The sequence below is a fragment of the Monopterus albus genome, unplaced genomic scaffold, assembly GCF_001952655.1.
Source record: "Monopterus albus unplaced genomic scaffold, M_albus_1.0 scaffold22.1, whole genome shotgun sequence".
Taxonomy (NCBI): Eukaryota; Metazoa; Chordata; class Actinopteri; order Synbranchiformes; family Synbranchidae; genus Monopterus; species Monopterus albus.
This window is the reverse complement of record NW_018127902.1, coordinates 2321257-2343334: the sequence shown is the minus strand read 5'-3', so window position 1 is coordinate 2343334 and position 22078 is coordinate 2321257. Positions and strand designations below refer to the sequence as shown.

Sequence of the window (22078 nt, the reverse complement as noted above, 5' to 3'; positions counted from 1 at the left end):
TGAAGCATAATCTCCACAGACAGATGTTTAGATCCCACAAATCCCTTTATTTTCTGTTTCTGCTGGTAGTTATTATGGTGGATCACGCTGCTTTTGTTGTCACTCGCCTTCTGTAAGTGGGCCAGAGAGAATCAGTAAAATCAGTAAGTTCATGGGCTACGTATGCACATGATTTCTTCCTGATGAGCTCATATGAAAACTGCTTTAGTCCACTATGTTGATGTTGTCTGTCAGCCTGGTGAAGACTCTTTGTCCGTCCACTGTCCTGCACAGAAGGACAGGTGGGCTGATGACAGACACAGAACGCTCATATCTCACTTTCAGTGTGGATCCCATTAATACTCCATTGCTAATGTACAGTATGTTTTTAATAAGCCGCTGTGTTTTAAGATTTGCTGCCATTTTAATTTATTGGTGCTTTTGAAAAAAACGGCAAAGTAGAAGCAAATAAAAACTAACCAAATAAAGACAGACTTTTTTGCAGCGGACTGGTTCAGTAAATACAACATGACTCTTTTTGAATTTTGATGAAATAAGTGCTGTGAAAATGTTTATTATGTCCACGTGAGTCATCATAATGCAGGTGGTGTGTTTATGAAGGACTGTAAGTCCACACTGTTATACCAGTCTGTGTGGGACATTTATTTAGCCATTTGGTAATTTTTCATCATTTTTCTGGAATGACTTGAAAACTAATAATGATATCGGTGTCATTCCAAATGCCAACAGCAGGTTTTCATGTTCAAAGAATCATTTTACTAGGGTGCAATGGGTATTTCTTCCAGATGTGAAGGCATTATGGGGAAACTAATCTGCCAGGTTTGTGCTCTGGTTTTAGCCTGAGTGTCACATAACCATGTCTCAGTTGTCACTCTTCGTCCTGCTTTTACAGTTTCGTTAACTTTACCTTTTTTTCTTTCACCTTTGCATTTTTACACACCATTTCCCCAACTCCTTGCTCTCTTCTATCAAACACCACTTCTCTTCAGTGGATGAATATTATGCAAGAAATGCCCCAGTACTGTACAAAAGCTGCTGCCAGGTGACTCCCAAGGCAGAATGGGAAACCACTAGAGTGATGGCAGACACCTCTGTAGAAATAAGCCCTTTTTCCAGTTGTCTTCCACATTTTTTCTGCTTCCTGACTTCTCAGTCACACCAACATCAGTCAGTGGGTTTGACGGCAGCGAAGCTCTACATTCATGCTCAGATTTTAATGCCTTCTTCACCCTGTATCCCTTGTCTTGCCAGAATAAAGAATAGACTACTGTGGAGAGGTGAAAAAGTCATGCATGACCCAGTTATTATAAGGAGAGTTTTAACACCCACAAACATCCTGCTTGTGTATGTCAGAGACGCTGCTGGGCAAAGCATTTGGGCCTGATCTCATTCTGGTGTTAGGCGTAAGTAAAACATGGAACAGAAACATCAAAGATGTGACAGTTTAACAATGGTTTTGGAGTAAGTCTGCCAACTCAAAATGAAATTCTGAATCTCAAAGGCAAACGAACTGTGATCTGAATACAAAGCTTCAGTCAGTAACCAATCATTTGTTAGGCTTGAATGAAGTCAGCTCTAAACCAACGCATGAAAAAAAAACAGAACAGTTTGTCTAACCTCTCATCGTGTGCAGCCACGACTAGCAGAGAGAAAAAAGTTTCATTCTTATTTTAAAGAAAAAATCCCATCAAGGTGAAACAGTCGTACACAGATTGTTCAGCTGTGTTTTGTAAGATCCTGCACTCGGCTTTTCATGTTAGGCGTCTGCCTCAGACATCCCCACGGCAGGACAGCATACTAATAGCAAGCCAGTAAGGGTAAGAGAAAGAGTTCTGCACCAGCAAAGAGCTGACCTTTTTTATATTAGTATATACAGTGGGTACGGAAAGTATTCCGACCCCCTTAAATTTTTCACTCTTTGTTATATTGCAGCCATATGCTAAAATCATTTAAGTTCATTTTTTCCTCATTAATGTACACACAGCACCCCATATTGACAGAAAAACACAGAATTGTTGACATTTTTGCAATTTATTAAAAAAGAAAAACTGAAATATCACATGGTGCTGTGTGTACATTAATGAGAAAAAAAATGAACTTAAATGATTTTAGCATATGGCTGCAATATAACAAAGAGTGAAAAATTTAAGGGGGTCTGAATACTTTCCGTACCCACTGTATGCTCTGCTGAAATTGGATTTGAATTGTTGTCAGTTCTAAACAATATTGAAAACAGTAGTAAAATTAATTCATGCAATTTCATGACCTTGAATTGATCTTATAAGCATGGAAATAGTGAGGATGGAACTCCATATGGGAAAAATAAATGGTATGTCAATAACATGAATGTTAAAAAAGCAATAAAGATCATCTAAGTTACGTTAGGTAGGTGTGAAGAGAAGAAGCACATTAATGACACAGAAAGGCTATACAGTACTCCTCAGTCCTGATGTTGTCTGGCTTTTCATTTTTAATCAGTGAGGGGATTGTGGGTTTCCTGATGCTTAATTTGTTGTTGTTGCATTGTCCTGAATACTAACTCTGCTGATGTCCCTCAGAGCTCAAAAAAACAAAAATGGAACTAAACCCATTTGTCTCATGAAGCCGAACTAGGAGCCAAACTAAATTCAAGAGCCAAAGTTAAATATTTTTCAGTGATAAAAACAGGAAATGTCACGAACTGTGGGCTTTGTCGCTAGAAGAGTAATGGATATGAAGTTTCTTAAAAAATAAAAACGTCAGAGGACTTTGAAGCTGCACTGATCACCGTTTTATATTAACGATTGATCAAATGACTGTGTGTAATGTCAAAGGAGACACATACATGGACAAATTCACAAAAAAAGCGAACCAAATCTGCCATCCCCTCAGCTCTGTGAAGCCTTTTAGTCTCTTTTAGCTTATTATTTTGGTTTTTTTGTCTCGCAAACTTCAGCTGCAGGAGGAAACTATGAAGAACCTTAGGCCCATTACCTGCTCAGCACCAAAAGGCAGACAGACTTTTTGGAGAGCTGTTTAACATACTGTTGTATTTTATTATTACTGTAGTATTTAAAGAACCAGATGTTTTTTCCGGGTTTGGTTAAAACAGCCTAAAGGAGAGTACATATTGGACTTCATTTTATCAAGTGGTCACAAACAAGACACTAAAGAAAAGTGAAAATTGCTCTCGTTCTACTGGATGTGTTTGCTGCGTTATAAGGCAAAATTAATATCAGTGATGTCGCTGTTATGTTGCAGCTTGTTCTGCTGCCCCCAAGTGGCAGATAAATAATCAGCGTTTGCAGGTTTAAGTATAACTTTCTAAGAATTTACACAGTAAGTATAAAGAAAAACATGTCTTTGCCAGAATAATTTCAGTGATGTGGCTTAAAAATAGCATCTACTGTATTTGTAGTCTCCACTGGGATAAACACAAACATTTTATTGACAGTGTAACTTGTTGTGTAACCTCCTTTTGGATCGTATTGCTGTCCCTGGCTAAAGGTGCACATGGTGGTGCGACACTGTCAGATATACTCAGTACAGCTACATAGGATTACTTCTCACCAAGTGAAGTAGAAAGCGTGTTGTGCAACACTAGGAGCACAACAAAAAGCAGTTACTTCTCCTCCATAAAACACAGAGCATCACAGATTGATGATATATTCCTTTTCTATCTCCTAGCAAGACAGGCTGCTAATTCATGCTGTGTATAAAGCTTCTGGCGGCTATAGTTTTATCTGTACTGTCTTATCATTCTCACAGTTTGACATGATAACCTAAGTGTAGCTAATATAGCACAACCTGTCAGCTGTCTTAATGGTATCCTAGCAACAACACCACCAAAATCACACCAGGTTGCTTTTCTTTAGAGCTTTCAGTGGAGAGATGCGGGGTCAGCTTGTTATTGTTCAGGCTTTAAAATGTCCTGTGTTATTGGTTTTAAATAGTATTCAAAGCGCCTTTCTTCCTTTGTCACCACTTTGCTGTGTCCTGTTTACACATGTGGGCATGAGGAAACAGCTAATGGGCATTGCACTCACTCACCACTCACTGGGCTCATATTCACACCTTTAAAGGTCACACACTGTTGGAAACCACATGGCAAACACTCATCGCCCCTGAAACATTACAGCCTTTTGTTGTAGAATGTATTCAACATAATGTAAGCCTGGAGTAGTTGAGTGCTGTTCATTTGTTTATTAGTTTGATCATTCCTCTTTTTCTGCTCCATCTGTGAAGCCTTCTGTCTCCGCCTCCCACATACATCCAACACAAATTCTGGCTGTATCCAACCCCAAAAGCCTCTCAGACAAGAGAGTCACGATGCAAAGCACATGTAGACTGTACCTGCTCACGAGCTGCACGGTCTCTCTCTCTCTCTCTCGCTCACACACACTCATCCCTTGTCTTTCATCTCACATGAGGCTGACACAAGTGTGGTGGGTTAATCCCTATTCTTAGTGTCCCTCTGAGTCAGTCACAGTGAGCCTGGCCCCCCAGTGGGGAGGGCCAACCCACCTCCTTAGAGTCCGAAACCTGGCTGTGCTCAACTCACCAGGGGGTCTGTGAGTAGAAAGAATCTATCCTGCGATGGTAACTCAGCATCTATAATACTGAGGGGAGATACTTTGATCTTGTAAATAAAAAAAAACGTGATGCCCCATCTGTGCAGCAGCAACCTTTGATTTGGCTCTTTGCTCTGGATAAGAGTAACAGCTTATCCCTTGTATAGAGGACATTCTGATCTGACCCTGTGCACATCCTGTATCCATTCTCAGGTTGGTTCTTGATTCAGCTAAGGTCAGGGTGTTATAAAGGGCCTTTCTCTTTCTGCCTCATCCAAATGTGACACAGGCAATTAACCACTAAAATTAAAACTGGTGCCCCATCAATGATAAAAGTGGAGCCGTTGCATTATATAAGGTTTGATTTACTTACATGCGCATAAGCCTGCTTCATGTCCTGCTCAGTATAAAACGTCTCGCCTGCAGTGTTTCACTGTGGCTTTAAAAAGCCACATGGTTTCATTACAGCTTTGTAATTCAGCAGCTTGGTTGCTGTGACACACAGTGGGCCACGCTGAGCGCACATGGTGTGTTTGGACAGTTCTTTGTCTTCAGTGTGAGTTTGTAGCCGGGTATTTAATACAATTGAGGTACTCAGGGCGGATCTCATTTAGTATCCATAAATATTTAAAATTAATACCAGTAGCGGCCTTCTCCCGCATCAGACTTCATATCTTATATCCATTATTTATGGAAGTTAATCAACTTAAAGGCTTTTAATCAAGACCTTCACTATTTGGATCAAGCAGCTTGTGAAAAACTGTTTTGTGCCAGGTCTTCTGCCACTATGTGGATATAGAACTATCATCAGGACATTCCTATTTACAAATTAAGTGAGAACAGATATCAAATAATTAAGAATATATAGTTAAAATGAGAATCCACAGGCATTTTGATCAATGACACAGAGTTAAGCTCCTCAGGGGGCATTTTTCCAGTTACCCATCTATCTGTCCACCTTTCTCTCCTCAAATATATTGCACTGGATATACAGCAAGGATAAGAACTGCTGAGTGTTCATCCTTACTGCTGACTTGCCGAACACCTTTGGCAGGCACTCAAAGTGCTCAGGAGCTGACCGGCCCTCACTGTTACACAGTGGCTTTGTAACTTCCTGCAGTGTCACTGCTGCGATTATTTGTCAGTTAGGGGACTTTGTAGTTTTAGGTCAGAAGAGGTTCAGACACACTGTATGTTTAACTTAGAGAAGTGCTGATTGACTTAACATACCAGCTGCCAAACTGGTTGCGGTAAAATCCTTTATCTTGTTACTGAATTGCTTGTTGCACTCTGCATTACCACTGGTGGGTATGTCAGCCTTGTTTGTCACTTAATAGTTACTAACCCTGATCCTACTTCGGCTTAAACACTCCAGGGTTATTAGTATGTAAGAGAAATTGAACTCAGGTGCGATAAACCAGTGTTTTGACAGGGGGGCAAACACTTGTTCACACAGGGCTATATAGTTTTGGATTTTGTTTTCCCTTAATAATAAAAACCTTCATTTAAAAACTGCATGATGTGTTGACTTGTGTTATCTTTGACTAATATATAAATTTGTTTGACAATCTGAAACATTACAGTGTGACAAACATGCAAAAAGATAAGAAATCAGTAAGGGGGCAAACACTTTTTCACACCACTGTAGAACTATCATCAGGACATTCCTATTTACAAATTAAGAATATATAGTTAAAATGAGAATCCACAGGCATTTTGATCAATGACACAGAGTTAAGCTCCTCAGGGGGCATTTTTCCAGTTACCCATCTATCTGTCCACCTTTCTCTCCTCAAATATATTGCACTGGATATACAGCAAGGATAAGAACTGCTGAGTGTTCATCCTTACTGCTGACTTGCCGAACACCTTTGGCAGGCACTCAAAGTGCTCAGGAGCTGACCGGCCCTCACTGTTACACAGTGGCTTTGTAACTTCCTGCAGTGTCACTGCTGCGATTATTTGTCAGTTAGGGGACTTTGTAGTTTTAGGTCAGAAGAGGTTCAGACACACTGTATGTTTAACTTAGAGAAGTGCTGATTGACTTAACATACCAGCTGCCAAACTGGTTGCGGTAAAATCCTTTATCTTGTTACTGAATTGCTTGTTGCACTCTGCATTACCACTGGTGGGTATGTCAGCCTTGTTTGTCACTTAATAGTTACTAACCCTCATCCTACTTTGGCTTAAACACTCCAGGGTTATTAGTATGTAGACAGTAAACTTTGTTATCATTGCTCTTCTGTATTAAGTTGTTTGGCATCATGCACAGAAACATGGTAACAGCTGGACTTAAACGTAAAAGAGACAGTTAATAATGAGGCAGTCATCTTGTTGCCTTGAACGTACGCTAATACATTACACCTTTTGTGAGATTTGTTAATATGTTGTACTCCCTCCGTATGAGCAACACTTTGCTCTTAATGACAGCGATCTTTAAGGTTCGCTGAATATTGCACTACAAAATGGAACTGATAACATTTGGTTGCACCTTAAATCAAAACATTTAGACACATGTAATCACTGTCTGTTCATGTAGACACAACATACAGCATATTCCTCCTTTTTTGCTTTATGCAAACACAAATGACTTGTTCACTCATGTTAAGTGTAATAGGCGAAAGGAGAAAACCACATCCAGCACCTGGACTATCAGCACAGGTGCCCCCCAGGGATGTGCGCTCTCCCCGCTGCTGCTCTCCCTCTACACCAATGACTGCATCCCAGAGGAGCCCCTCTGTTAAACTGCCGAAGTTCGCAGATGACACTGGGAGCCACTGAAGTGGAGTCAGATTCCTTTTATTTTAATATACGTAGCAATAAAGATGATGATGAATATCTGTGAGCCAGCTAGTGTTTGCCCTCCATCTTCCCCCACTGCTTTACATAGTGTTCATTAAAAGGCAGATGGCTGCTGTAGGTGTATTGAAGGTAATTTTCTTGGTTTTGCTACAGGGATTACTGTCACATCATCTTGAACACTTTCTGGAAGACGTTTCCCTGCTTTCATATCCAGGTTGCTCCCACTCTCCAGTCACGGAGTAGCTAGAATTTATGCCAGATAACAAGCAGAGGAGTTTCTGTGAAACTTTATGTATGGTTTTTATTTAAACATCTCAAGTCCCTCTGGCAACACATTATAGATGCACACCTATGTTGACACTCTGCTGTAGTCATGCCCACTTAAGAACATGTTTCACTGTGTATGATATCATCAGACAGTTGCTAATGTTAGATTTCAGTAATGAGATGTCAGTCACAGAAGTTGCTTCACTGCAGTCTGGACAAATTGTATTTAATATGACAATATACAGCACGTACAGTAGGACAGCCTGTCTATCAATTTAAGATTTGATAATAATGAAACCTCTTAACAACAGAAAAACGTTTTTGTTAGTATAAGAGTATCAGCACATTCAAATAATACCACAGACATGCAGACCAAAATGAAAATAGATAAAATAAACTAAAGTGTCGCAGGTCTTGGTCAATCCAATGTTATTTAATGTCGAATTTCATTATCTGACCTGGTAAATTTGTGACTATATTTAGGTTGCAGTGAGAGGAAACGTCTGGCTTCAACTGTAGTAACTTTATTTTTGCCTGTTTGCACGGTTGGCTTCTGGCTTTATTAAAAGGCAAGGTGTTATCATACTGTACATCTATTATCCACAAACACCTAGTTTTCTGGTTGCGTTAAGTTACTAGTCAACTTTACTAGTACTATATTTTGAGTTTAATAAAATCATCATTTGATTTCATATTATTATTTGTAATTATTGATCTTAACTAAACAGTTGGACATTTTTCCAGTACAACACCTGGAATTTCCACTTTAATTCAAGTGTTGAATGTGTCGGATTTGGCTTTTTTGGGTCGTTCCAATGCAAACTAAAGACATAAACATGAGAATAATGAGAAGAATTTGTGATTGAAACAATGCAACACTTCCACTGTAACATCTGTGTTTATGAAGCTCATTTCAGGTTTTGGTAAATTACCATGATCTATAAATTATTATTGAGGTCATAGTTAAAGGTGGTGTTGTACTTGACTACATTATATGTAAAGGTTTCACTATATTTTTGTCCTTCCCAACTACATACATGAGGGGGTTAAAATATTAGGAAGGGCCTCTTTCTCAATAATCAGATCAGAGTGTATCGCTGCAGATGTGTCTCTGCTGAGATTTCAGCACACAAGCATTCCCTTGTGCTTAATTCCCTTGAGACAGCTCGGCAGAAATAATGCCTCTGTATGTAATATGTGGCAATATATAATCTAATATAAGCTAAATGCTGCATTCTGTCTCTACTTGTACCTGATGTTACTCTGTCACTGTTATGTCCCTAGAAAAGCTCTTGTACCTGATGTTACTCTGTCACTGTCATGTCCCATCTGCACACACGAGAGTATAGACACAGATGTTTGTCCCTCTGAGTGAGAGGCTAAGTGCCTGTAAATTTAAATGTCTTCAGATGTGTGGTGTTAATACTGCTGAGGAGTTGCCACCTTGTGCTCTGAGTCTACTATGTGACATATAATGACTGCAGCTGACGCAGTGCCATCTGTGTTGTGTTGTGTGTGTGTGTGGTGCAGGATTCCTGGCAGGCTCAATGACAGGCGCACGCCCCTTGGAGAACTCAACTGGATCTTTACGGCCATCACTGACACGATTGCCTGGAATGTGCTGCCGAGAGGTAAGACTTTACACATTCAGACACAGTCTTTACTAAAAAAGGGGGCCCCTTTTTGTGGCAGTGAGCTATTTCTAACGGCAAAAACACACTAACAAATGTGGAAGTAACTGTGGTTGTCTGCTCCAATTTAAAAACAAGAACCTCCCAGTTCATGCACTGTGTAATATTTCACCTTTATATGGCAGCTGGTCCTGGATGCAGTGGTATGTGAGTGTTAGCTGCTTTGTCTTAACGCTTTAAAATCTGGGGAAGTTTTCATGTCCACTCCTGCACCTCCAGCCAGCATTATGCGAGATACAGTCGTACCCAGTTGTAATAAACTGGGATTATTTTCAAAAGCAGAAACAAAGCAGCAAACAAGCAAGAGCACACCTAAGCTATGTTTAAGGTGAAGAACAACTTCTAAAGACATCTGAGGCATAGTTGTGAAAGTGTAAAAATCTTTATTTAAACTATGATGATGAAAAATAACATAACCTGTGTTTCAGCTCATAGGGAGCCTAAAATAAGGACATCTAATAAAAGCAGTACAGCAGTGATGCGTCAGCAATAGTAAAACTTTGAGAACATCCCCAGTGGTCAAAAACAGACAAGGTCGTGATATAAAATGCCACAAGTGCAGAAAACACAGGTTGGTTCCTCAAATTGAGATTAATTGTATTTCAAGCATCTAGCACAGTACCTGGGGATATCATTTTAACCACAATTTGGTGGTCATAGAAGCAGACACAAACTCGCTTGCCCAGATGACAACACACACACACACACACTGCTTTTTGGAATGGACTTGTCTTTTGCATGCAGTACACACAGACTCTCTCGCTGCTCACCTATCTCTTGTATGCATCACAAATCCACAGATACACACATCCGGTACACTCACACTCTCCTGAGACAAACTGTAGCCCAGCTTGAATAGCAATGTGACAATGCTGATGGCGCCAAAGCTTTCTAAAACCCTCAGGCCTCCGTTGTTAATGAAGCAGCCCACATCAGAGAGAATTCTTGTAAAGAAGGCTTTGCACACATAATCCAGATCACACACGCACTACCAAAAACACTTGAGTATTTGAACAGTGCAATGTTAAGAGCAGGCACAGGGGTTGTCAGCCACTGTCTCTCTTAAAATATCTCACACGCGTTTTCTTATTATAGTTGTCAGTGGTGATTCAAAGACGGACCGTGGAGGCTCTCTTTGCAGGTAGCATCCAGGATGGGAGCAGGCATGTTAGACCCAAGAGGCTGTTTTCTGTAGCACGGAAAGAATGCAGCAAAGAGTGAGACAAAACCAGGGTTAACATCGGTTTGGCATGTCAGAGATGGAGAGCACTAAAAGCATCCAGAGGACTAAAATCTGACACAGATGCGGCTTTCTTCCTGCTTAGATGCCTAAAGAGTTAGCTAACACGTATATGTCGACATGATTAGCAAGCTAACATTAGCATTTCAATTTTATATCTTTGTATTGAATTATTCTGGTTGTAATTTGGAGTCATTCCAACTGACTATAATGTTATTTGACATTGTGTCTCTGCAATACCACCAAAAACCACGGCCTCTATGGGCTCTACATTCCATATACTGGTTATTACTGCTGCACTACCTGCCTGCCACAACTAGCTCCAGCTGTCATGACCTCATCAAGCCTTAACCTCAGTACAGGCAAGGTGTTCTCACAACATTGGTATTGGTTTATAATTTGTCCTCACAACCACAGAAAGACATGTACACAGACACAAACAGGGGAGTCATAATCATAAGCCACAGAGACTGGGTTTGGCCTGGCCCCATTAAAATAAATTAGTGAATAGATTCATGGGCTGATGAAAATGTGACAGCAACACTTTGCTTAAATCAGCATATCACTGTCCTCTAGACTCTGTAAGCATATACACAAAAGTGTCTGCTTTGCTCTAATTCAGCTTTTTTCTTTGACCCACTTTGATTTTCAGTCACCCATTCCACGCCCCACTTACCCCTCTTGTAATACTGTCTTTGTGCTATGATTAAGTCAGTGCCCCTATTCTGACCTCTGACATTATAGACAATCTCTCTTCTCTTCCTGTCTTTAGATTTGTTCCAGAAGTTGTTTCGTCAGGACCTGCTGGTGGCCAGCTTGTTCCGCAATTTCCTCTTAGCAGAGAGGATAATGAGGTCATACAACTGTACACCGGTTAGCAGCCCCCGCCTGCCCCCAACATACATGCACACTATGTGGTAAGACATACACATAAACAGCACTAAGAGGTTCTCTGCTTCATACACATAGATGTGTGTATGGTAATGATTTTAAGTACTTACTTTTAAAACAATATAGACAGATTAAGAAAATGCTCTTAACCTGGTCACACAAATGCCAGAGAAAAACAGTCAGTAGCAATGTGCGTTGTGTTTTTGTGCCCATCTTGTTTGTAATTTTTCATCTTACTTTAAGGTAACTAGAAAAGCAGTCCATGTTGTGCTGCTGTGATATGCTTCCAGCAGTGCTAGCTACTGTTCTAGAGTTTAAAGAGCTTAAGGGAACACTCTGACATTCTTAGAATTCTGCTCTTATTTTGCTTTTACACCCACACTAAGGTGATAAGCTGGATATCAGCATTCAGTACTGATTTTGTCTAAGGCTTGTTTAGGTTAGGACAGAGACTGCAGGCCAGCAGCTAGCTTGTTTCAGTGAAAGTGGCCTCATATGTGTCCAAAGCTGTTATATTGTATCTTCAATTGTACAGATGTGTGCTGTTGGTTTGACACCTGTAGAAATGAAAAGTGTTACGCTGGTTTCACAAGGTGTTTGATGGCCTGTTGGTGCAAATGACTTGTACTGAGCAGCACCAGCTACAGTAGGTTTGATGCCTGTAGCATCTCAGTGGTCCTGTCCTCAGAGTTATAGTGTCCACTTTACACACTTTCCTGACTTTCAACATAACCCAGACAATGGTTTGGAGGCTGTTTAGATAACAAACAATAGCCCCTTATGCACAGAGATCTCTTACTCAGGCTTCCAACCCCCTCGTTCCTCCCTGTCCTGTTTATACTGGAGGTAAGGTGAACTTGTCCCGGCAAAAATACTACCTCTCCTTGCAGCATTTTGGAGGATCAGCATAAAAAAAGACCTCCCATGCCAGTACTGCACCTTTTAACCTCATAACAGCGAGGTGGAAAACTACTGCATTGAATGGGCAGGGTGGAAGGGACTAATAACAACTGTGTGAGGTTTGAACAGTGACGCTGTAGACCTGTGGTTTGTCGAGAGGTGTTACAAACAGAAGGTTGCTATCAGAAACAGCTAACAACCAGCTGGTCCAGCAAACTTGGCAAGCCAGGTTTGTTTCTGTACAAGATGTTGGTATTGCACTCTTGCCACCTGTTACGGTCCATTGCTAATATAAAGTGAACTCTCACGCAACACAGGACTTTCCAAGCTCGCAGATTGCTGTATTTGCACTTGAATACACAACAATGTTGCCAGAGGCATTGTTGTCGCACAGTCAGTCGTACAGTCACTGATCTAGAAGAAAAATGAGGACAAATATGTTCTGTCGGGGCTGCCCATGCAAATGCAAAAGCACACTATATAAGAATTTGTGAGAGTTTCTCTGCTTTTATTAGAGACAAAAACTAATGCTTTAATTACTTGAACTCCAAATAAAATTTGTATGAGGAAGCATAAGCCAAGACATGTAGGTGTTTTATATTTGCTTCTTCCCTCTAACATAGACACACACCTCATTTACACTAAATATAATTTCCATGGCTTTGTTTCCCATTAATTTTTGTATGTTGACTTTTGCCAGTGTTGATGTATGTGTTGCTCAATGCTTCATGGCAGAGGCAGCAGATATAGCAGTGTCTTCACTAATAGCAGCTTCAGTCGGCCTGAATGCAGGGTAGACAGAGACGAGACGGGCTGTATATAGAATAAGGAAATTGCTCTTGCCTTAAGTGCCCATACAAGCACACACATAACCTCCAGCTGAATATACAGTATGACTGAAACCAGCAAGATAACTCTTGTTCTGCAAAGAGATATTACAAGACACCATGGGACATGTTGGCCATAGACATGGCGGATTTTGGTTAAAAGCAATGGCGCCACAATCAATACATACAAATCTACCAGTTCCTAAAAAATAGTTTTGGAATTTGAGAGTTGTGTCTCTTCTGCTCACACAGCTTGAGGCCTGCACCATCATTGTTGCAGTGTTTACATTTTCCACCATCTTACTCACTTGTAAGACTTCTGATTCTGATTCTGATTCTGATTCTAAAAGTATATAAAACGGACACGGAGGTACTGAAAAGCCTTCATGCTCTATGTTGACTACATGCTCCTCCACACTGTGTAAGAACCATCCCATCATCCATCTCCTTTTAGTTCAACACACACTTCTCCCACTACCTGTTGTTTCTCTTGTTGTTCTGCTATAAATGACTCTCTCCATCTCTCCCACTCATTATCGGGTTGGTGTTGGAGAAAAAAGCAAAAACACCAAAACGAGGCACTCTCTCATTCTCTTTGCCTTGAGGAGCGACGTGTTGTGTAACGGCCTGGCATCGCTTATTGTAACGAATACTGTTCCTTCCTTCGTGAGCCAGCAATAGGCCTTTTGTCTGTCTCGTGCACACCCATTATTTTAGATTGTGGTTATATTGCACTCCTTACCGTCAAAGAAATTGGGAGTTGCCCTGTGTTTTACAGCAGCACATGCACTAATAAACAGGCCAGAATAATGACAGAGAGGTGCTTTTAGACTGCAGGAAATGAGACTGAGATGACGATGAGAAATGGGAGTGCCAGAGATAAAAGGCAAGAGAAAAATAAAAGTTTGGATCAGCATGGATGGGGCGAAGAAAGATGAAGAGGGGGAATTAAGCAATTTGGGGGCTTGTTGATCGATGTTGTTGCACAGACACAAACAGCAGTTGTTATTCAAATAGAGCAGAATATGGGAGAGCAGATAAACCCAGGGCTGATTAGTCCCTTGTGGGCAGTTTCAGTGTGGAAGTGTGTGTACATGTGTTTTATGTGTGTTTGTGAGTGTGCCTCGCTGCACCACTCTCTGCAGGCAATAGGAAAAAGAGCTTAGTCAGCCGCCAGCTGGTCCCTTGCACTCCTCTGTTGTCAGCTGTCCCCTCATCTCAGGCCCCTCCCGACACACACGGGTTTTGGTTATGAGTTACATGTTTGTATTTGCAGGCATCATCATATTTAATGTTGTCATCTCAAACGGTGTGGCCAATTCCTCCCAGTGAGCATGTCCTCGCTGATTACACTGGTCTCTCTGCTTGTTTCCTCACCAGTGGGTTACATAAACACAGACGGGGATTGATTTTTATCCGCAATATTTCTACACATTCCAGTCCCAGTGCTTCAAGTTATGAAACCTAAAGAAATAGCTTTCTGATTCCTTCTGCGTAAAAAAATTATTTTCTGAGTGACCTGTGCTTGTGTCATCTCAGTTTTGTCAACTGTGTCAACTTTATGTGCCTTTCAGGTGTGTTCAATGATTACAGGAAAATGTAAAGTCTTATTGTCAGATTTCATTATTTTAGTGCTTCCTTATATTTGTCACTACTTTGAGATTCAGTAAGAAAGAGACGAGATACATTTTCAACATCCAGCTGTACAATCTACAACTCCTAAATCTTTTTATTACTGATTTAAAAAGAAAAAAAGAAAACCTTATCTAATCAAATTCAGATGAGTAAGTTAGCATCATGCTGACTTCACACAAGCATTTTACTAAAGGACTTAGTAGCAGCCATACACGTTAGAGTTCATAGTTCATTCAGTAGTACCATTACATTATTATGTAGAAAGCTCCAGCTGTATGAAAAGAAAGCATGCTGTGTAAGATGGAGGGGGAATCGTTTGCTTAGCAGCAGTTATTATAATAAAGTCGTGGTCACAGAGAGCAGGTGGGATACTGTAAAGTGAAACTGTGCAACATTTGCTAACAATAACCGATTTATTGCAAGTGACATTGCAAGTTGATGATAATTGGTAAAACATGGTAACAAAGAAGAGAAGTCGGCTCACTCACAATCAGTAAAGGTTGTATCTGGAAATATCTCCGAGTGTGTTGGATGGAGAAATGGTATGTTTTTGTTGTTTATCACTTCCACTTTTTATTTGTCAGAGGAACACAGTGATATTTCTCCTCTCAAAAGTTCCAGTGTCATTGAACATACCTTGTAATAGAAGAGTGACACAGTCATTCCCACATACAGTAATGCAGTGGAAAGTACCACGGGCCTCCATGAGATGTGGACCTTAAAACCAGTCACTGGAAGGAACTTACATAATGTTCTGTGCACAAACAGTAATTAAGGTGGATTTGATGGTCACTTGGATTGCAGGAAATGTGTTTGTAGAGCTTTTCAAACTGGGAGGTGCACCTTCCCATGGGGCGGGAAATGTGTCAACAGCAGTTTGCATCAAAATTTGTACTCTTTCATAATTCAGTCAAATCTAAATCTACAGATGTGCCATACATACTGTAGCTTTTAGACTCAGAGTCATAGCAATGTTCATCGTGAATAAACATCTATAAATCCACTTAGAAATCACAGACGTAGACACTCCATACGACTCCAGGACTTACCTTTGACATTTTATATTAAGTTTTTGTCAGGATGACAGTAATCCACTGATAGCTGTCTGTACATTCACAGGTCCATCGCAAATTGCTAAATGCTAATTCAATGTGCTTAGAATTTTTGGTTTGTGTATGCCATCCATCTGAATTTCACAAGGTCTAAATTCTTTAACAGCGAGCCTTATTTGGCAGCAAAAAGCCTTGTAACATGATTACCACCTGCTCTTAATAACATGGTAATGTCTCGTTTGCACTATTGATGTTTTTGCTGGAAGGCAAAGTGTTTTTCCTGCTGCACTAGCAACAGAATTTATAAATTCTCCCATTTAGCCTGAACTTGTATCAGCAGACATAAATGCAAACATAAATAGCCTCTTTTAACCACCTACCAAAATTTATCTCCCAGGTTTCTAATTAGACATCACTTTTTCTTTTGCTACCAAACTGCAATTTATGTTTGCATGTTGCACTTGCATGACATCAGTAGGAGCCACTGCATCTTCAATACTGTGGTGTCGACTAAGAGAGTAACTCAGCTAACGGAAAAGCTGCCTAATTAGAAGAAAGATTCTCAGATGGTATAAACTCTGTGCCACTGGTTCAGCAAAACCCAAACTTGTACTAACAGAGAGGAAAAAGCTCCATTGAAGCCCTGAGCCCAATTTGCTGCAAGAAAGAAAAAAAAAACCCACAAAGAGAGAAGGGCAGAAAGGTAGAATAGAGAAGTTGTAATAAGGCTGGATGTTACTTACACAACCTCATAAATTAGATATGTTGACAGGAGAGCTCGTGTTTAATATGTGATTAAAGGCTCATTGCTGCCCTCTCCAGGACCTCGGGCTAGAAATTTAAAGAGGTCTGTGTGCACAGGAGGAGCCAAGGGAGAACATGTGAGCTGAAGGAGCGTGAGAGGTGGGGTGAAAAGCCGTGACGAAGGGCTGAAATTTTTCTGCTGCTTCAGGTCACAAATTTGAGAATAAATTTAAATTGCAGTAAATGTGTGTGGAAGAATTGGACCGGTGTATTGACTGATACAGGTGTATTGCAGATACTTTATGTCATGTCTGCTCATACTTAAGTACTTTTACTTCAGTAAAAATTTGGTGGCAGGAGTTTTTATTTGTACTTACTTGACTGACTGACTTACTTACTTACCATCTATGCCGTGGTATTAATACTTTTATCTACTGTGGCTTCAGAAGGTTTTCAGAGCATAACTTGTAGATACTTAACCAAGAAGACAGTGCTGTAATCACCGTCAGTGGGTCTGAGTACTTGGTTAAGCTTTGCTAGGTTTTCCCGAGGCTTTCAAATGGCTTTAGGCACTTTATTAAAACATATTTATTTAATGTTGTCTACTGTAACTCCCTTCCTTGGCTAACATACTATAACTTAGCTGATTCTGTATGTGTTAGCTACATTAGCAGATTCTTTACTTGTAAAACAGGCAACATTGTGCTTTCTCTGTCATTACCATTTGCAAGATTTACTCCCCAGCAAAGTTATAGCCTACTTCATGTATTCTTTGTGGAGGCTGACTTTCATGATGACTGTAACAACTGTCCTGAATTGACTGTACAGAGAAATATCCAATCAGCTGTTTGATCAGCTCGGCGATGCTGCCAGTCACACGAACGTTCATCCAAACACTGATTCCTCATTGACAGGTCATTCCTGTTTGCCAGCTTGCATTTCATTTTGAGGTCAAGTCACATCTCCTTTATTTTTCAGTGCATATAACTCACTGTTGTTTTTAACATTCATTCTGGTATGTTGCCTTTCATTCATTCAGTTTAGGCGCTCCTCAAAAACACTCTCTACGGTGTTATGGATTATTGAGTGTAGATTTGTAAGCAACCAATTTAAAATTGAATTGGCAACACAGTAAAGTAAACAAAAAATGAATGGGCATAAAAGAGAGATGACTGCTTCCACCCTTGGATTTCAGTATTAGTCTCAAAACTCCTTTATCATTCAGGCTGAATTGTGAGGTTTTTAGGGATCTTCCTTCTAATTCCTTTGTAATTCTTATGTTGCTTGTGTGTATGTGTGTGCACATGCATGTGTTCCCTCTCCATAGGCAAGCGTGGGACCTGGCTGTGGACATCTGCCTCTCTCAGCTGCCTACCATCATCGAGGAGGGCACCGCCTTCAGAGTAAGTGTGTGTGAAAGAAAAACGAGCACGTGACCTCTTCTGCTTTGCTTTAAAGATGCTCCATTTGATCGTGTGTTTGAACATAAATGTGTGTGGTAGAGGTCTTCATCGGTCCAAAACGGACCCGTGGAAAGCCCACCTGAACCCATTGTGCTTAGACAGGTTTTCAAAAAATAGTGGCCCGATTCAAGGAGGGCCCGAGCACAGGCAAACATGACCAAAACAGACTCGAGGATAAGCAGATTCAATCTAAAATGCAGTCGACTTGGACACAACAAAATCAGCTCATACTGTGAAGACTTGGGTCCATTCCAATAGTGGACATACTGACATACAGAACCAAGACTAGACCCGACCTTATTAGACTGATCAGAATTTGGACCCGACCCAACTTGGGTTCCGGCAGGACACACAAAGACCTGTAGTGTGTGGTTATGGGGCGTCTAGCTTTGATAGATGGCTCTCATCTTGGATCTTTCCACTACTGACGCCTGTAAACCTTAAACAGTTCTTGTTTGTACTGCAAATTCTCCATCACCAGCATCTACAGCATCTCTGTTAATCTCTGTCACACACGCGTGCACACAATCCCAGAGGATATCACTGTACAATGTCAAGCCAAATAATTCATGTGTGAGCGTCAAATAAAAAATAGTTGGCGAAACCAGTGGCCCTGCACTTGTAGCCTCTGGTGTATTTCTTCTATTTACTGATGTGGCAGGGGGCTATGATGGAGATGCTGAGTGTAATGGAAACACAGAGCGAGAGGCTGATGGAACTGATGATCTGCTTCAGCACAGCCCATTTTTATGTATGCGTGTTTGTGGGAGAGCAAATGCTGGACAGAGACCAGAGAAAACAGTTTTCCCAAAGTTAGCACTTTTATCTGGGTCTTTTCTCTCCTCCACATGGCCCTGGTGGTGGGCATCGTCTCCATTGCTCTCAGAGGAGCCATTTTCCATCCTCACTCCTACTATACTTTGCCCTGTACTCAGGCCGAAAACACTTACTGGCCCGATAATTGATCCTCTGAGGACCACTAAAGGAGATCTTCCCTCTCTGTCTTGCTCCCTCTTTAAGGATCCTTTAATTCCTCTTTCACGAACATCAACTGTTTACCTCCTTTTCCTGTTGCTGCTGCAGCACTTGGACTAAGCATAAGAAATACAAAATATCCATGGTACAGCTCTAAAGTAGTTCTTGCTTTTTACTTTTACTGTTTCCTGTTCAACTGTATAGTTTGCAAAAAAGTGTTTGTATTCCCATAAGTACCACATACTGATCACTCTGTTTCAGAAACAGCGAGTGCTTTAAGAACATCAGAACCTGGAATGTCTAATTTCTGTGTGTCAGCTCTCCAGTACACATGATGGCACAGTAGTGCAGTGGTTTGCACTATCACCCCACAGTGAGCAGGTTCTGGGGTTTTTCCCTGTGTGGAGTGTGCATGTTCTGCCCGTGTCTGTGTGGGTCTCCTCCGGCTTCCTCTCACAGTTCAAAGGCAAGCAGGCTAGGTTAGCTGTCCAGAGTGTACCCTACCCCTAGCTGCCCCCAATCTTCCCAGGCTTCCCAAGCCCCTCTGCCACCTTCTGCAGAACAAACTGATGGATGGATTGTGTTGTATTCATTACTGTGAGCAAAGGTGCTATTTCCAGTGGTAGACAGAGGAACCCTGACTTTTCAGAAATCTCATTTTTGTGGTTTTAGTTAGATTTTTGTGCTAAAATCTCCCAGACCAATGGTCTCTTAGCCACCATAATCCACATCAGAGTCTATAATAGTGTTGATAACTTCCAGCTGAGTTGCCTTCAATTATTATTATACACTAAGAGCAATAAGCTGGGTCTGCATGCAGCCTGAGAGAGCGCCTGCAGGCACTGCTCAGGGCTGCAATAAACACATCCACACTCTGTGTTTTATTTCCTCCAAAAAGGCATTAAAATGTATTTCGTTTCCTTTAAGACTTTTTAATTTAGAAAATTGTCAAATATTTTCTCTACTGCTGCTGAAGTAATGTTAGATATAAAATGTTTATGTGTCTGATTGCTGGCTGTTTGGGGAGGTCACAGACCGATAAACTAAAAGTAAGACTGCTGCATGCAAGCGGCTGCTCAGTCCTCTGTTGTGGACTTTCAGTCAGCACCCTCAGAGCTGCAGCTAGCAGTGAGCAAATGTTGAATGCAGAGGAAACAAATCAGTCAGTTTTAATTGATTAATCCATCTGCCCCTTTACTGCTACTTGTCCAGTTCCAAGCTATGTTAACTTTGATTAATCATTAGGAATTATTGGCTTATACTGCAGGTAAGTACTTAAAAAGTGTGATATGCAGTAATGATAAATCCAGTTAATGTCAGAGCTTTACATACAAACAGATTTTTTTAACCACTCCACAGATGTCTTGTTAACTCTTGTTTGGCAAGTTGGTTAGGACTTGTATTTTACGCATGACACAATTAATTTGTCCAGAAGTTTTATATATATAATTTCACTATATCACAATTCCAGTGGGAATTATGCAGAAGCCGCTGCTTCAAAACCACCATAAAAAGGCAGACTATGGTTTTCAGCTGCACGTGGGGACAAAGGTTTTACTTTTTTGACAAATGTCCTCTGGTTTGATAAAACAAAAATCGAACTGTTTGGCCATAAAGACCATCGTTATGTCTGGAGGGAAAAGGGGGAGGCCTGAAAGCCAAAGAGCACCATCCCAACAGCGAAGCATATCACAAGACATCAACCAGGAGGTTAAAGCTTGGTCAATGGGTCTTGTCCAAATGGACAATGACCTCAAGCAGATTTCCAAAGTTGTGGAAAAGTTGTTTAAGGACAACAAAGCCAAGGTACTGGAGTGGCCATCACAAAACCCTGACCTCAGTCCAATAGAACATTTGTGGGCAGAACTGAAAAAGTGTGTAAGCAAGGAGGCCTACAAACCTGACTCAGTTCCACCAGTTCTGTCTGGACGAACGGACTAAACTTCCAGCAACTTATTGTTAGAAGCTTGTGGAAGGCATCCTGACATGTTTGACCCGAGTTAACCAATATAAAGACAATGCTACCAAATACTAACCGAGTGTATGTAAACCTCCACTGGGAATGTAGCTGAGATAAATCTTTTCTTCTACTGTTATGCTGACATTTCACATACTGACCTAAGACAGGGAATGTTTATAGGATTAAATGTCAGGACTTGTGAACAGCTGAGTTTAAATGTATTTGACTAAGGTGCATGTAAACTTCTCACCTCAACTGTGTTGGTTTTCATATTTATATTTTATATGCTCATACTTTGCACAGTTTGATTGTAAACCAGATAAGCTGTATTGTGTATAGTCTTAAAACATCTTGGAAATTCTTAAACTAGTTAAACTTGTCCTAAAGAGATACTAACTCTTTGTAGTAAAGATGTCCATACCACATTATCTATTATCACGTATGAGGTCTCTGTAAAGGAAACTAAGCATGATTTTAAGTAGTTTTTAGTGAAACAGGACAGAATTTAACATTTTTCTACTTCAGAAGCTTACTCTTTACGTTAGGCTTACTGTACACCCACCTTGCAATACACCCATTCTTTCTCTAATAGTGTATATGCATGTATGTGTATAGAGCCCTTAAGCTTTGATTATGCACAGATTAATTTAGTCATACAGTGTTGATGTTTCTCCTCTCCACATCCATCAGCCGTGTACAAGGCACTGTCGTAACTCCCACAGCAATATTAACAGTCAACGTGATCAAAAACTCTGCAGCTGGAAACCAACCAATCAATCAGGCAAACTACCCTGGCAGCAGCAGAGAGAGAGGGGGAAGGTGATCATGATAGATCAGGATTTATGTTTTACTGCAGTGCAGTGTCACTTCTGAGCTCATTTTGTCAGGGCTGTTATGAAATGATAGGGCAGTCACTGCAGGCTACCTCATCATGTGTGTGTGTTTGCGTGAGAATGAGTAAGCATAATCAGTTCTTCATATTGGTGTTAAACATTTGGGGCGGTGGGGGTGTTTTCTGTCCACAGCACAGTCCTTTCTTTGCGGAGCAGCTGACGGCGTTTCAGGTGTGGTTGACGATGGG

At 40.8% G+C, this 22078-nt stretch overlaps 1 protein-coding gene across 1 annotated transcript in view; it reads left to right on the top strand.

The window, feature by feature from the left end:
* Positions 1–22078, top strand: part of rptor (regulatory associated protein of MTOR, complex 1) — a 186077-nt gene that overhangs the window by 91840 nt on the left and 72159 nt on the right. Inside the window, 4 exon segments of the mRNA XM_020594142.1 lie at positions 9150–9250; positions 11323–11467; positions 17927–18002; positions 22023–22078. Of these exon segments, the coding sequence (XP_020449798.1) occupies positions 9150–9250; positions 11323–11467; positions 17927–18002; positions 22023–22078 (378 nt within the window).